Below are 12,744 nucleotides of genomic sequence, written 5' to 3'. Positions count from 1 at the left end.
ATGGACCCCTGGGTGGGTAATGAATTGCCCGTGTGGTCGCACCCATGAGCGTCGCCGTTCTGGTTTAGCGCCCGCCAGAAGCAAAGAGCCACACCGCCGCCGCTCCCGCCGTGGGATGGGGAGAGAGTCGGGAGAGTGAAAGTGAGGAACGACTCTTCTCCTTCCCCGCCTTTATCTGCTGAGCGTGACGTCACTTGGCGAGGAACAGCCCTCTGGTCGGTCGGGGTCGGCTGTGTCCCCTCCCCGGTCCCCGGGCACCCCCAGCCCGTCGCTGGTGGGACGGGGTGAGGAGCAGAAGAGGCCTCGACTCTGTGTAAGCGCTGCTCAGCCGTAGGGAAACATCCCTGTGTTCTGAACGCTGTTTCCAGCACAAAGCCCAAACACAGCCCCGTACCAGCTACTGGGAAGAAAAGGAACTCTACCCCAGCCAAAGCCAGCACATTCTCCACCCCTCATGCCGCACCATGGACCTCAGGCTCAGGTCCCACACCGTCCTGCACATCCTCCTTAACCACCGTCCCCCTTCCCATCCTTCGATGTAACACACATTCCCCTACTCTACGGGCCCGTAAAATCTCTGTAAAATGCCCACAAATGCCCACAAAACGGCCACTGAGTTCATTTAGTCCACGACTTCGGCCTCCATCGGTTCCGGTGGCCACTCGGGACGGCAGAGGTGGGGTGTCGCGTGGGGTCACCGGGCCTCAAAGGCAGCTCAGGTCGGGTCACTGCTTCTTGAAAGTCTTCTCCTCCATCAGGTCGGGCGGTTCCCGCGACAGCAATTCCTGTAACACACGGCTCGAACCACGGGTACAGCAGCTCAGAGGTATTTCCACCCCAAAGCGCACCCCGGGTCCCTCTGGGACAGGTTACAGAGTTCAGCATTGCCACGGACTCCTCTCCAGTAGCCCCGAGCGGTGGGAGGAGGACGCGCGGCGCTGCCCCGGGGGGGCCGAGCCCCCGAAGCGGGTCAGGCTGAGCCCCCCCCAGTGCCGGTGGCAGCGGGGCCCCATCCGGGGGGGCCCCATCCGGGGGTGGGACACGGAGCGGTGTGTCCGTGGGGGCACGGGCAGGGGTGAGCACCGGGGGGGAACTGGGTGGTGGGGGAGCACCGGGGGTCCAGTGGGGCTGGGGGGAAGCCAGAGGAGGGGAGGGGGAGGCTGTTGGGGCCGGGGTCCCCTCCGCGGTCCCGTCTGGGGGATGCCCATGGCCGGGGAACACCGGTACCCCGTGGCAGCCCCGTGGGGGGCTGCACCATGGGACCACCATTCCTACCTGCCCCGGGGCCGCGGGTACCCCCCCAGCTCACACCCACGGGAATGCAGGTGCCTTTCCGTGCCCCCACCCGTGGAGGTGTGGGTGCTCCCCCCATACCCTCCCCCGCAGGGATGCGGGTGCCCCCCCGATGACCCACACACCCACTGCAGGGACGTGGGTGCCCCCCTACGCCCCCCACCCACAGGGACGCGGGTGCCCCGCTGTGCTTTGGCGGCAGCACCGGGGGCGACTCCTCTGCGGGGTGGGGGGGCTGCGTGCAGGAGCGGGGGGCACCGCCAGCGCCGGGATGCCCGTGTCCTGCAGGAAGCTTCCAGGGCAGAGGCGCTGGCCCCAAACCGGAGACAACGCCGGAGACCGCGCCAGCTCCCGCGGCGGGGCACGGCCAGCGGAAATAAGCAGCAAATTGTACCAGACAAAGGGGTTCCCGCACACGTTTTCACTTTTTATTAGTTTCTAGATTAGAAAAGGAAAAGAAAAAGAATGGAGCTATAAATACACGTGGGCCTTGCCTCCTGCATCTCAGGGGCTCACCGGGGTACTCTCACACGTCACCGAAGCCGCAGCAGTCCCTGCCACCCAGCAGCAGTGATCCCCCCCCAGCCCAGCCTTCGCCAGCCCCGGGGGCTCTGCCCGGTCAGGAAGGGGTTAAACCCCCCCGCCCGGGCAGGCGGCTCCAGCAGGCAGTATTGCCCCCATTTCACAGATGGGGAAACTGAGGGCAAGGAAGGACCATCACCTGGAGCCATGGGGCAAGCTGGCGATAGAGCTGGGGAGCCCTCGGCACCCCCCCAGGAGCGGTGCCAGACCCGGGGGGTGCACCGGGGTTGAGGAATAAACCCGGGGGTACAGCAGGCACCGGCCGGGGAAGGAAGGATTCCAAAAAACAAGGCTCGGCGAAGTGTGTTAGGATTTAGGGGAGGGAAAGAGGGTTACGGAGCCGCCGCCGAGCCAGGGTGGGCCATGGCGCACGGGGCATCGCGGCGCAGGGCTGTGCCGGGGAAGGGAATGGCGGCGCTGCACCGTGTGCGCTGTCAGCTCTTCTCCAAGTCCAGTGTCCGCGTGTCCGATAGGGAGAAGGAGAAACGACGACTCTCAGCTTCGGCATTGCCCCTTTCCAACGAGCAGCAGAACAGGGGTCCCTCTGCACAGGACAAGGGGGGGCCGCGTCTGCCACGGCGCGGAGGACGGCGGGGAGGTGGCCGTGCCGGCCCGGATGCAGCATCGGGGACAGAAAAGCCATCGAGGGGACAGCCCAGTGCTGCCGGGGAGGGACGAGGCGGCCCCAGTCTTCACATCGACCCATCGCAGTTCGCTTTTAACAGGTTTCTAAACAGCAAAAGAGACGGCGACGCCGGGGTGGGGGACGACGAAGCCCCCGCGCGACCTGGGGATACGAACGGTGCCGGCGCGCAGCCCCCTCCCACCGCGTCCCAGCCCAACCGCCTGTCCCCGCAAGCGGCCGCAGGCCCCAGCTCTGCCGAAAGCCGGCGGCACCCGTAGCCAGCGCCTCCTCCCTGGGGACCCGTGGCTCCACCGCGGCGCCCGCCGGCCGCGCTCTGCCGCCGGCCCCACAGCAGGTCTAAGTCTCTCGCGATGGCGTCGTTCCTCCTGTCGCCGCTCCAGCCACGGGGTCGTGCCACGGGGAGGACGCCGGGCTCTCCCCGCTGCCGCCAGCCTTCCTACTTGTACTTGGACAAGGCTTCCAGCGGCACCGGGAGCGGGGAGCAGGACATGAGGAGCGGGTGCATGGGGAGGAAGGGGTTGAAGGACTCTCCCTCCCGGTAGCAGGAGAGGATCCTCTCCTCCGTGTGCGCGCCCTGGTGCACCGTCAGCTCCTTCTTGTGGCTGAAGATCTTCCCGCACTCGGTGCAGGGGTAGACCCGCTCCACCGTGTGGGTGAGGTGGTGGGTCCGGAGGTTGCCCTTGTACTTGAAGCTCTTGCCGCACTCCAGGCAGGTGAAGGGACGTTCGCCCGTGTGGATGCGCTTGTGCTTCATCAGCGTGGTCTTCAGGTTGAAGGTCTTGCCGCACTCCGGGCAGACGAAGGGGCGCTCGCCCGTGTGGATGCGCTGGTGGGTGATGAGGGTGCCCTTGCGGTTGAAGCTCTTGCCGCACTCGGTGCAGGTGAAGGGCTTCTCGCCCGTGTGGATGCGCTGGTGCTTGATGAGCTCGCCGTTGTGGCTGAAGCACTTGCCGCAGTCGGCGCAGGCGAAGGGGCGCTCGCCGGTGTGGATGCGCTGGTGCCGCGTCAGGTCACCGTTGCGGCTGAAGCTCTTGCCGCACTCGGAGCAGCCAAAGGGCCGGTCGCCGATGTGGATCTTCTGGTGGAGGATGAATGTCTTCTTGGCGCAGAAGCCCTTGCCGCACTCGGCGCAGATGAAGGGGCGCTCGCCGCGGTGGATCTTCTGGTGGGTGATGAAGTTGGCTTTGCGGTTGAAGCTCTTGCCGCACTCGCTGCAGGAGAAGGGCTTCTCGCCCGTGTGGATGCGCTGGTGCAGGACGAAGGTCTGCTTGGAGCAGAAGCTCTTGCCGCAGACGGTGCACTCGAACGGCTTCTCGCCCGTGTGGATGCGCTGGTGCCGCATCAGGTCGCCCTTCTGGCTGAAGCTCTTGCCGCAGACGGTGCAGGCGAAGGGCTTCTCCCCCGTGTGCACCCGCAGGTGGGTGATGAGGTTCCCCCGGTGCTGGAAGCTCTTCCCGCACTCGCTGCAGGCGAAGGGACGCGCGGCCGCTTGGCTGCGGGGACGCCGTGCCGGCTCGGTGCCGGGGGCCACGGCGCTGCCCACCCCGCAGGCAGAGGGGGGGTTCTGCCCAGCGCCGCTCACCGGCACCGCCGCAGCCCTGCCCTTCTCCAGGCACAGCCCCCGGGGCTCGGGGGTGGCCCACGGACCCCCAGGCGCCGCCGGAGTGCACCGGAGCTCGGCCACGGCGCCCCGCGCCTGCCGCACCGTCCACTGGCTGACGCGGGGCCGGGGCCCGAGGGAGCCCCCCGAGGCAGCCCCCAGACCCTTCTCCAGCTCGGCCGCCTCTGGTTTCACCTCCTCCGGCTCCTCCTTGGGGCACCGCTCGCCACCATCGCCGCCGTCTGCCAAGAGAAGGGCAGCCCGGCCGTCACCTGCCACAGCCCAGAGCCCTCCCGGGAGACCCCCGCAGCCGCGCTCAGCCCCTCCCCACAGCCCCTCTCGGGACATCCCCGGCACACGTTCCCACCGAGGCTGCCGCGGACCTCCGACCCGCGCCCCCCGCGGGACACCGGCACCTCCCGCTGCCCCGGTGCCGCGGTGAGGCTGGTCCCGGCCGTGGGGCTGCGCTAACGTGCGCGAGCGCGTCGGGGTGAGGCAGGAGCTGGACGAAGCCGCCCTGTCCTGGGCAGCCAGGCAGGTCCCACCGCCACGTCCCGGCCCACCCAAAGGTGCCACGTGCGGTCTCTCCTCCAAAGCCAAAAATGCCGACATCCCCCCACAGCTTCAGCCGGAGAGTCCCTTTTCCGCCCCCGGGAGAAGGGGAGCCCCCCAAACTGGGTGGCACCGGCACAGGGTGAGTGGGAGCGGTGCGGATGAGCAGCGTCACTGGGATTTCCTGATGGAGGAGGGTGCGGACCGATGCAAAGACCGCGGGGGATTGGCAGCCGCGGGGTCCGTTTTGGGAGCTCGGGGTGGGGGACAGCAGGCTGCCGCCCCCGGCACTGCCAGCAGCCCCAGCTCGTGCCGCAGGGAGCGAGCGGGGACGGCATCACTACCAGGGACCCCCGGGAGGGGCTGGGACCTCTTGTGCAACCCGTGCAAAGCGTGCAAGGATTCCCGGCTGCTGAGGCTGCCTGGACAAGCAGAACTATAGAGTCACAGAACGGTTTGGGTTGGAAGGGACCTTAAAGACCACCCAGTGCCACCCCCCGCCATGGGGACCCCTCCCCCCAGCCCAGGGTGCTCCCAGCCCCGTCCAACCCGGCCTTGAACCCCTCCAGGGATGGGGCAGCCACAGCTCCTCGGGGCACCCTGCGCCGGGGGCTCACCGCCCGCACGGGAGAGAATTTCTTCCTAATACCTAGCCTGAATCTCCCCTCTTCCAGTCTAAAACCATTCCTCCTCGTCCCATGGCCCCCTCCCTGACCCAGAGTCCCCCCCCAGCTCTCCCGGAGCCCCTTTAGGCACTGGAAGGGGCTCTCAGGTCTCCGCGGAGCCTTCTCCTCTCCAGGCTGACCCCCCCCCTCTCAGGGCGATGCTCTGCCAGTGCGGCAGCACGAGCAGCTCGCCCGGACGGCTGGCAGCGGCACCGGGGGTCCCTCCCTGCAGCTTCCTGCCGGGTTTGGGATGTAGCTGGGCGAGGGACGGGGGGCTGCGGGGGCCGTGGGAGCAGTGCCGGGTGCTGCCGCAGCCCCGGGGACAGAACGCCAGCGGCGAGGCTGCACCGGGCTCACCGGGCAGCCCGGGCTTTGCTCCCGCGGCTGGGAGACTGCGGTGGGACCCACACGGCCGCCCCCCCCCGCCCACCGTCCCCCCGCACCCACCGCCGAGTGACACCCGGGACCGGCAGGGAGAGCGCGGACACCACAAACCGCCCATGAGTCCGTCGGGGGGACACACACCGAACCCTGAGAAACACCCAAATGCCGAATAAAGCCGCAAACACAAAGGGGGGGGGGGGGGGGGGGAAGGAACCCATCCCGCAGCGGCAATCGGCGTCGCTCACCAGCGGCACCCGCGACCACCGGCTTCGCAGCAGCTCTGCTCAGCACCGCGTCTGCCTCGGCACAGCGCCCGGCGGCGGCTCAGCGCCTTCGGTGGCAAATGCCAAAGGTCCCCCCACAAAAAGGCTTCAGTCCCCCTCGAGGAAGGCGGCTTCCTTCTCCCCCCACCCCCTGAAGCGTACGACGGGAACAGGGACCCCCGCACAGCGCCTCACCGCCACCCACCGAAGGCTCAGGCCCCGTTCAGGCCCCGTCCCCGGCTGAGCCCGGCGGCGTCTGCCCCGTCTACCGGCTCCGGTTGAAGCTTTCAGCTTCCATCAGCCTCCAAAATCCGTTCCCCAGCCCACCAGCCGCCACTGCCCCCCTGACCACCCCCCAGCGCTCCCTCAGGAGCCGTAAGGACATTTCAGCCGAACCCACCGCCCGGACGATGCTTTAAGCTCCGCTTCTGGCTGGTTTCGGCTACGCGGGGCAGGACCCCACAGCCCGGCCCTCGGCAGGCTGACCTGCTGCGACACGCCGCGCGTGCGGCGAGGAGCCTCCGGCCCCAGCGAGCCGGGGGACCTGCCCCACGCCTCCCCCTGCAGCCCCCGGAGCCGCCCCGGTGCTCACCCGCGCCGCCGCGGTGGGCAGGAGCTCCTGGGCCACCCGGACCCCGGGGGCACCCGATGAACAACTCCTCCTCCGGCTCCACCTTCACGATGATCTCGGGCTTGGCATCGCCTGCAGGCGGAGAGCGCGGCGCCTGTCACCATCCCCAGGGTGGCACGGGACAGTGTCACCGTCCCCCAGGTGGCATGGGACAGAGTGCCATCATCCCCAGGGTGGCACGGGACAGTGCCACCATCCCCCGGGTGGCATCGGACAGAATGTCACCATCCCCAGGGTGGCACGGGACAGAGTGCCACCATCCCCCAGGTGGCATGGGACAGAATGTCACCATCCCCTGGGTGGTGTGGGACAGAATGTCACCATTCCCAGAGTGGCGTGGGACAGTGCCACCATCCCCTGGGTGGCCTGGGACAGAGTGTCACCCCCCCCAGGATAGTGTGGGGCAATGCCACGAGCCCCAGGGTGGCGTGGGACAGAGTGCCACCATCCCCTGGGTGGCACAGGACAGAGTGCCACCATTCCCAGAGTGGCACGGGACAGTGTCACCGTCCCCCAGGTGGCATGGGACAGAGTGCCATCATCCCCAGGGTGGCACGGGACAGTGCCACCATCCCCCAGGTGGCATGGGACAGAATGTCACCATCCCCTGGGTGGTGTGGGACAGAATGTCACCATCCCCAGAGTGGCGTGGGACAGAGTGTCACCCCCCCCAGGATAGTGTGGGGCAATGCCACGAGCCCCAGGGTGGCGTGGGACAGAGTGCCACCATCCCCTGGGTGGCACAGGACAGAGTGCCACCATTCCCAGAGTGGCACGGGACAGTGTCACCGTCCCCCAGGTGGCATGGGACAGAGTGCCATCATCCCCAGGGTGGCGTGGGACAGTGTCACCATCCCCTGGGTGGCCTGGGACAGAGTGTCACCCCTCCCCCAGGATAGTGTGGGGCAGTGCCACCACCCCCATGGTGGCGTGGGACAGTGCCACCCCCCGTGCTCAGCCGCGTGCCCTCTGCCAGACCCGTCTCCCCCCCGACGCCCCCCCACAGCAGCCCCCAAAGCATCCGCCCCCCCGGCCGCGTCCCCCGGGGGCCCCCAGCCCCACTCACAGGCAGCGGGGTGGTGGGGCACGTCCCCCTCCCGGGCGCCGGGGCGGTGACCGCCGCACGCCGCGTCCTCGGCCTCGCTTTTAACGACCACCTCCGCCTTGACGCCTGCGGGAGGGAAGGCACAGCCCGCGCGTCCGGCTCGGGGGCAGCGCGCGCCCTCGGGGATGTCCCCACGCTCTGCCCGCGCCGGCGCCGGCTCCGGCTCCCCGCTCTTCCATCCCCGGTCCCCAGCAGGTCCCCACAGCCGCGGGGCGTCTCCCAGCGCGGGGGTCCCCATGGGAGCCCGGGGGGCGCCCCGCATGCAGCACCGTGGGGACCCGAAACACCCCGAGTTATTAAATATCTGTTCCGCAAGGAAAGGGAGCGCTCCTTTCCCTCCAGAAGGGAATCCGGTTCCCACACGGCGCTGGGAACGCCCCGTGGCACCAAAGCTCCCGGGTGGCCCTTCCCACGTCCCCACGGGAACGTCACCCCACGCAGTCGGTACGGGACGTCACCTGGAGCGGTCCGTATGGGACGGGGGGACTCCATCCCGGGGGGCTGCGGGTCTCGCCAACCTCCCAGCCCTCCCCCAGCCGCCCCCTCTGCTCACCGGCACTGGGGACACTGGGGACACTGGGGGCGGTGGCACCCAGGCCCTGGGGACAGCCGATGTAGGACTCCTCCTCCGGCTCCGTTTTCACCACGATCTCACGCTTCACACCGGCCCGGCCCTTTCCTGAGGAAGATAAAGCCGATTTTGGGTTCCCGGGCAGCGTGGGCAGCCCGCCACCAGGTCGGCAGCTCCCGGGCGCGGGGGCACGAAACCTCCCCCGCGGGCACCACGGGGGATGGCGCGGTGACAAGCCGCAGACCCCCACCCAGCCCTGGGCAGCCCAAGGAGGACCTTCGCCCAACCGAAACCATCCCGGCGGCCGGTGCCGGGCACGGCATCCCCCACACCGACGCCACACGCGGCCCCGCGGGACGCGGCAGCTCAGCCCTGGGGGGTCCCACGGCCCCGGGGGTGGGGGGTGCTGCGAAGTCCCCACGGTGCCGGGGCAGCCACGTCCCCACGGGAGCTTGTGGCAGTCTCACCTGTGCCGCCGGTGTCGGGCGTCCCCCGCAGCCCGGCGTCCCCAAACGGCTGCTCCGCTCGCTCCATCGCCGGGGGGTCCCGGGGCCCCCTCCAGAAGAACCTGCCCGGGGACGGCAAAGTCTCCTTCCAGCCCGCCCCGGGGCCAGCGAGCGCCCGCAGACACGCGGGTGCTCCGGAGGACGCCGACCTGCGGGCTCCCCGCTCCGGCACACCGGGCTGCGCCCACACCCCCCTCCTCCACCCCTTCCCCGGCCCCCCATCGCCCCACTCTGCCCCGGGGAGCCGCTGCCGGCAGCGGGGCTGAGGAGGACGGTGCTGGGGGATACGCGGCACGGGACGGGCGCCGGGTCACCCCGACATCACCCAAATCGCCGCCCCGAGATGCTCCTCCCAGGCCGGCAGCCGCGGCGGTGGGGGAGGCAGGGGTGTGGGGTCAGGGCGAAGGAGACCCTCTGAGAACGGAGATTTACAGCCGAAACGGTGCAGAAAAGGGCTGCTCGTCGCCGGGGCTGAGGAGCCAAAGGAGGGCGGTCGTGGCAGCGCCCGCTGGCAGCACCAGTGCCCGCAGGGAGACCCGGCAGCCCCCGGCGTCGCCGGCAGGGACGGAGGGGAGAGGTGCCGCAGCAGCCAAGCGGTGCGCGGTGCCAGGCCCATCACGCGGGCGCGATGTCCCTGACGGCGCAGCGTGCCTCCCTCCTCCCGAACACGGGTGGCAAGTGCCACCGGAGCGGGCACAAGCCCAGAGGGGGGCTGGTGCGCCGAGCAACCGGGATTAACCCCGGGACAAGGTCGGGAACGGACCCCACAACGCTCCTGCGCGCTCTTCGCAGCGTGCGCTGGTGCCGGCACCGCTGCCGGGAGGGACAGGCGGCAACCCCGGCACCCCGCGCTGGTCCCCCGCAGCCCCCGTGCGGCCCCCTCTGCCGCTGGCTGCCACGCCAGACCAACACAACCGTCGTGTCGAAGCCGCCGGCAGCACCGGTGCCGAGACCTGAGACCGAGCGCTGGTGGGAGCGGGCGGGTCCCGCTGTCCCCTCCGAGACCCCGTCTCCACCTCGCCTGTCCCCAAACCCCTTCTGCCCCCCCGCACCGACCCCCCCGCCAGCGGCTCCGTCCCCGCCAGCCCCTCGGGGACTCGGGCCCCAAGCGCAGGCAGGGAGTCGCAACGGCGTCTCGGCCCACCGCAGCCCTCCTGCGACGCCGGCGCAGCCCCGGATGGGTTTGGGAGGGGTGCGGAGGGTGCGCGGGGCCGTCGGGAAGGGGGCGCTGGGGGGGCTGTTGTTGGGGTTCGGGTCTTTTGAGGTTCGGTCTCGGGGCGGCTCTCTCCTGGGGCGGACCCCGCCAGCACCGCCGGCCGTGCGCGGGGGCCGGACCAGCCCCATCCTGCTCCCCCCGTGCCCCCAGCCCAGGGAATTTCGGGATGAGCTTCGGGATGAGCTTCAGCAGGAGCCCGTGCAGCTCCCACCTTACCTGTACCCCTTCAAACCGCAAACCCGTAACTCTCCATCCCATCGCGCCGCCCCTGGGGAAAACCAAACGGTGCCATCCCTGTGCCCACGGCACAGCCCCTTCCCACCCCGCTGCCCCCCCTGCCCGGCCTGGGACCCCCCGGGGACCCCAAGAGGGTGATGCCCGGCCCCCTGCCCCGTCGCCCCGCGCCCTTCACGGCACCACGGGCAGAAGTTCTCGGGGTGTGGGGCCGCCGGCAGAGCTGCCGCAGGAAAGCGCCGGTGCCATAAGGCTGTCGCCAAAAGTGCCGGTGCGTACCGAGCCCCGGCCCGCTCCCGCCGCCAACGGCTCATGGAACAACCAGCGCTGCCCCAGAACCAGCGCCGGGCGCGCCAGCCGCGCAGCAGCGCGTGTCCTTCTGGTTTATTGGGGTTTGGTCTCGCGGTGTCGGGGCGGACACCCCAAGACCGAGATGAACGTCCCCGGTTTCGGGGGCCCTGCGCCCGCTGCCACCAGCCCCCCGCAAAGAACTCGCCCTGGGGGGTGGGGGGTGTCTGCACGCCCCTGCGCAGCCGGGGGTGCTCTGGGTGACCCCCCCCTTCCCACGGCACACAGGGCTGGGAAAGGCAGCCCCGTCCCCCCCTCCTGCCCCACTGCAGGGGGTCCCCCTCCTTTGGGGGGTGGCACCCCCCCCGCCCCCACCTGAGCGTCCCCTCCCCAGCCCGGCCGGCAGCGGCGGCGCCCCCAACCATCCCAGCCAGGGGGGATGGCTGGAGCCGGGGGGCTTTTCGGGGGGGGGTCGGAGGGGTTCGGGGGCGCTCAGCCCCGGGGGGCAGCCGGACACCCCCCGCAGCATCCCGGTCCCGCACCCACCGGGGGAAGGGGACGGGGGGGGGGGGCGCGGAGGCCCCCGCAGGGTGTCCCCATCCCCGGGTCCCCCCCCCGCGCCCCCCCGCAGGGTGTCCCCCGCGCCGTCCCCGCTGCGCCCCCCGTCCCCGCTGCGCCCCCCCTCACGGTGACCCCCAACCTGCGCCGCTGTCCCCGCTGCCTGTCCCGGTGCCCCCCCTCCTGTCACGGTGTCCCCCTCCCGGTGCCATCACCGCCCGTGCCGGTACCCCCCACCTGTACCGGTGTCCCCCTCCCGGTGTCCCCTCGCCTGTGCCGGTACCGCCCCCGCTTGTGCCGGTGCCCCCCCCCCCGTCTGCCCCAGTGTCCCCCCTCCCGGTGCCCCCCCGGTGCCCCCCCGCCCGCGGCGGCCCCGCTCTCACCGGCGGCGCGGCGGAAGGGCGGAACGGGCACCGGCGCCGATGGCCGCCGAGGGCGGGAGCGCGGCGGGGCGGGCGGACAAAGGCTCCCGCGCGCGGCATGCCGGGAGCTGTAGTCCCCCCCCCGCGGTGCTCCGGGATCCCCCCGGGCCGGGATGCTCCGACGTCCCCACGGCGGGATGCTCCGGGCTCCCTCGGGCCGGGATGCTGTGGTGTCCCCGCACTGGGATGCTCCGGTGTCCCCCGGGCCGCGATGCTCCGATTTTCCCTGGGCTGTGATGCTCCGGTGTCCCCAGGACCAGGATGCTCCGATGTCCCCACACTGGGATGCTCCAATTTTCCCTGGGCCGGGATGCTCCGCTGTCTCCCACACCGGGACACTCCGGGGGGCGGCTGCCGGGGAGCAGCAGCCCAGCACACCCCAGAGCGGTCAGTCCCACCGGGAGCAGTGTGCGTTACCGGGACCGTGACACAGCCACGTGCCATAAACTCTTAGAACGATAACGCACGTCAGCTCGCGGAGGAGCCGGCGGGTGATGCACTGCAGCGGGACATGGGGATATGGGGACATGGGGACGTGGGAATGTGGGGACGCGGCGACATGGGGACGTGGGCGTGACGGAGCAGCCAGCGGGGAAGCCACGCTGCTCAGTGCCGGAGCTGCCAGGAAGGGGTGCAGGGTGCGGGGTCCCGGGTCTGGGTGCCAGCGAGGGCAGAGGGAGAGACCCCCAGTGCCATGGGACAAGGGGGACGTGCCGCCTGCTTGTCACCCACCCGACAGCGGCGCTGGGGACAGCCGGGAGAGGGGCAGGGGGCTGGAGGGCGGGGGGCTTCGGCTGGGGGGGTGAGGCAGCGGGCAGGAGCGGGGGACGTGGCGCTGGGAGGTGCGGGGACCAGCCCGGAGCAGGCAAAGGGCCCTGTGCCCGGCACCCCAAGACCCTCAACCCCCTCCCGCCCCTCTGCCACCCCCCGGCTCGGCGCTGGAGCCAGGGTGGCCCCGGAGCAGCCGGGGAGACTGGGGAGGGACTGCAGTGGGGGAAACGGCCACCACCGCTGCAGGGAGAGGAGCAGGAGCAGGAGCTGAGGCAGAGGGTGCCCGTCCCGTCCATGGTGCCCGTCCCGTCGATGCCGCAGCGCCAAACGTGGCGGAGCCTTCGCCCCGGCAAGCGCCGGGCATTTAAGTGCGGGTTTTGTGAGCTTCAGCTCTCCTAAAAGCGGGGCCGGGGCGACGCCTGGCACGGCACGGGCTGTGCCAGCTCCCTGCCAGCTC

General features: G+C 70.7%; 1 protein-coding gene across 1 annotated transcript; it reads right to left on the bottom strand.

The window, feature by feature from the left end:
• Positions 1 to 1,705: 1,705 nt before the first annotated feature.
• Positions 1,706 to 11,516, bottom strand: LOC309668726 (uncharacterized protein). The gene is made up of 5 exons (XM_082479209.1): positions 11,478 to 11,516; positions 10,231 to 10,282; positions 8,760 to 8,860; positions 8,275 to 8,400; positions 1,706 to 4,363 (listed from the first exon to the last, which is right to left on the bottom strand). Exons 3-5 carry the CDS (start codon positions 8,824 to 8,826, stop codon positions 2,958 to 2,960), a joined length of 1,599 nt encoding a protein of 532 aa, XP_082335335.1. The 5' UTR covers positions 8,827 to 8,860; positions 10,231 to 10,282; positions 11,478 to 11,516; the 3' UTR covers positions 1,706 to 2,957.
• Positions 11,517 to 12,744: the final 1,228 nt, after the last annotated feature.

This window comes from Vanellus vanellus (genome assembly GCF_965231255.1).
Source record: "Vanellus vanellus genome assembly, chromosome: 2".
Lineage (NCBI taxonomy): Eukaryota > Metazoa > Chordata > Aves > Charadriiformes > Charadriidae > Vanellus > Vanellus vanellus.
Note: the sequence above shows the minus strand (reverse complement) of the source record. Positions and strands in the feature narration are given on the sequence as shown.

Bases quoted from the DNA above. Each gene is read 5' to 3' on its own strand.
- LOC309668726 (XM_082479209.1), bottom strand. From the start codon at position 8,826: ATGGAGCGAGCGGAGCAGCCGTTTGGGGACGCCGGGCTGCGGGGGACG. The intron at 8,401-8,759 runs GTGAGACTGCCA...TATCTTCCTCAG, and splicing joins GCCCGACACCGGCGGCACAG to GAAAGGGCCGGGCCGGTGTG. The intron at 4,364-8,274 runs GTGAGCAGAGGG...TTCTCTTGGCAG, and splicing joins CCCCAGTGTCCCCAGTGCCG to ACGGCGGCGATGGTGGCGAG.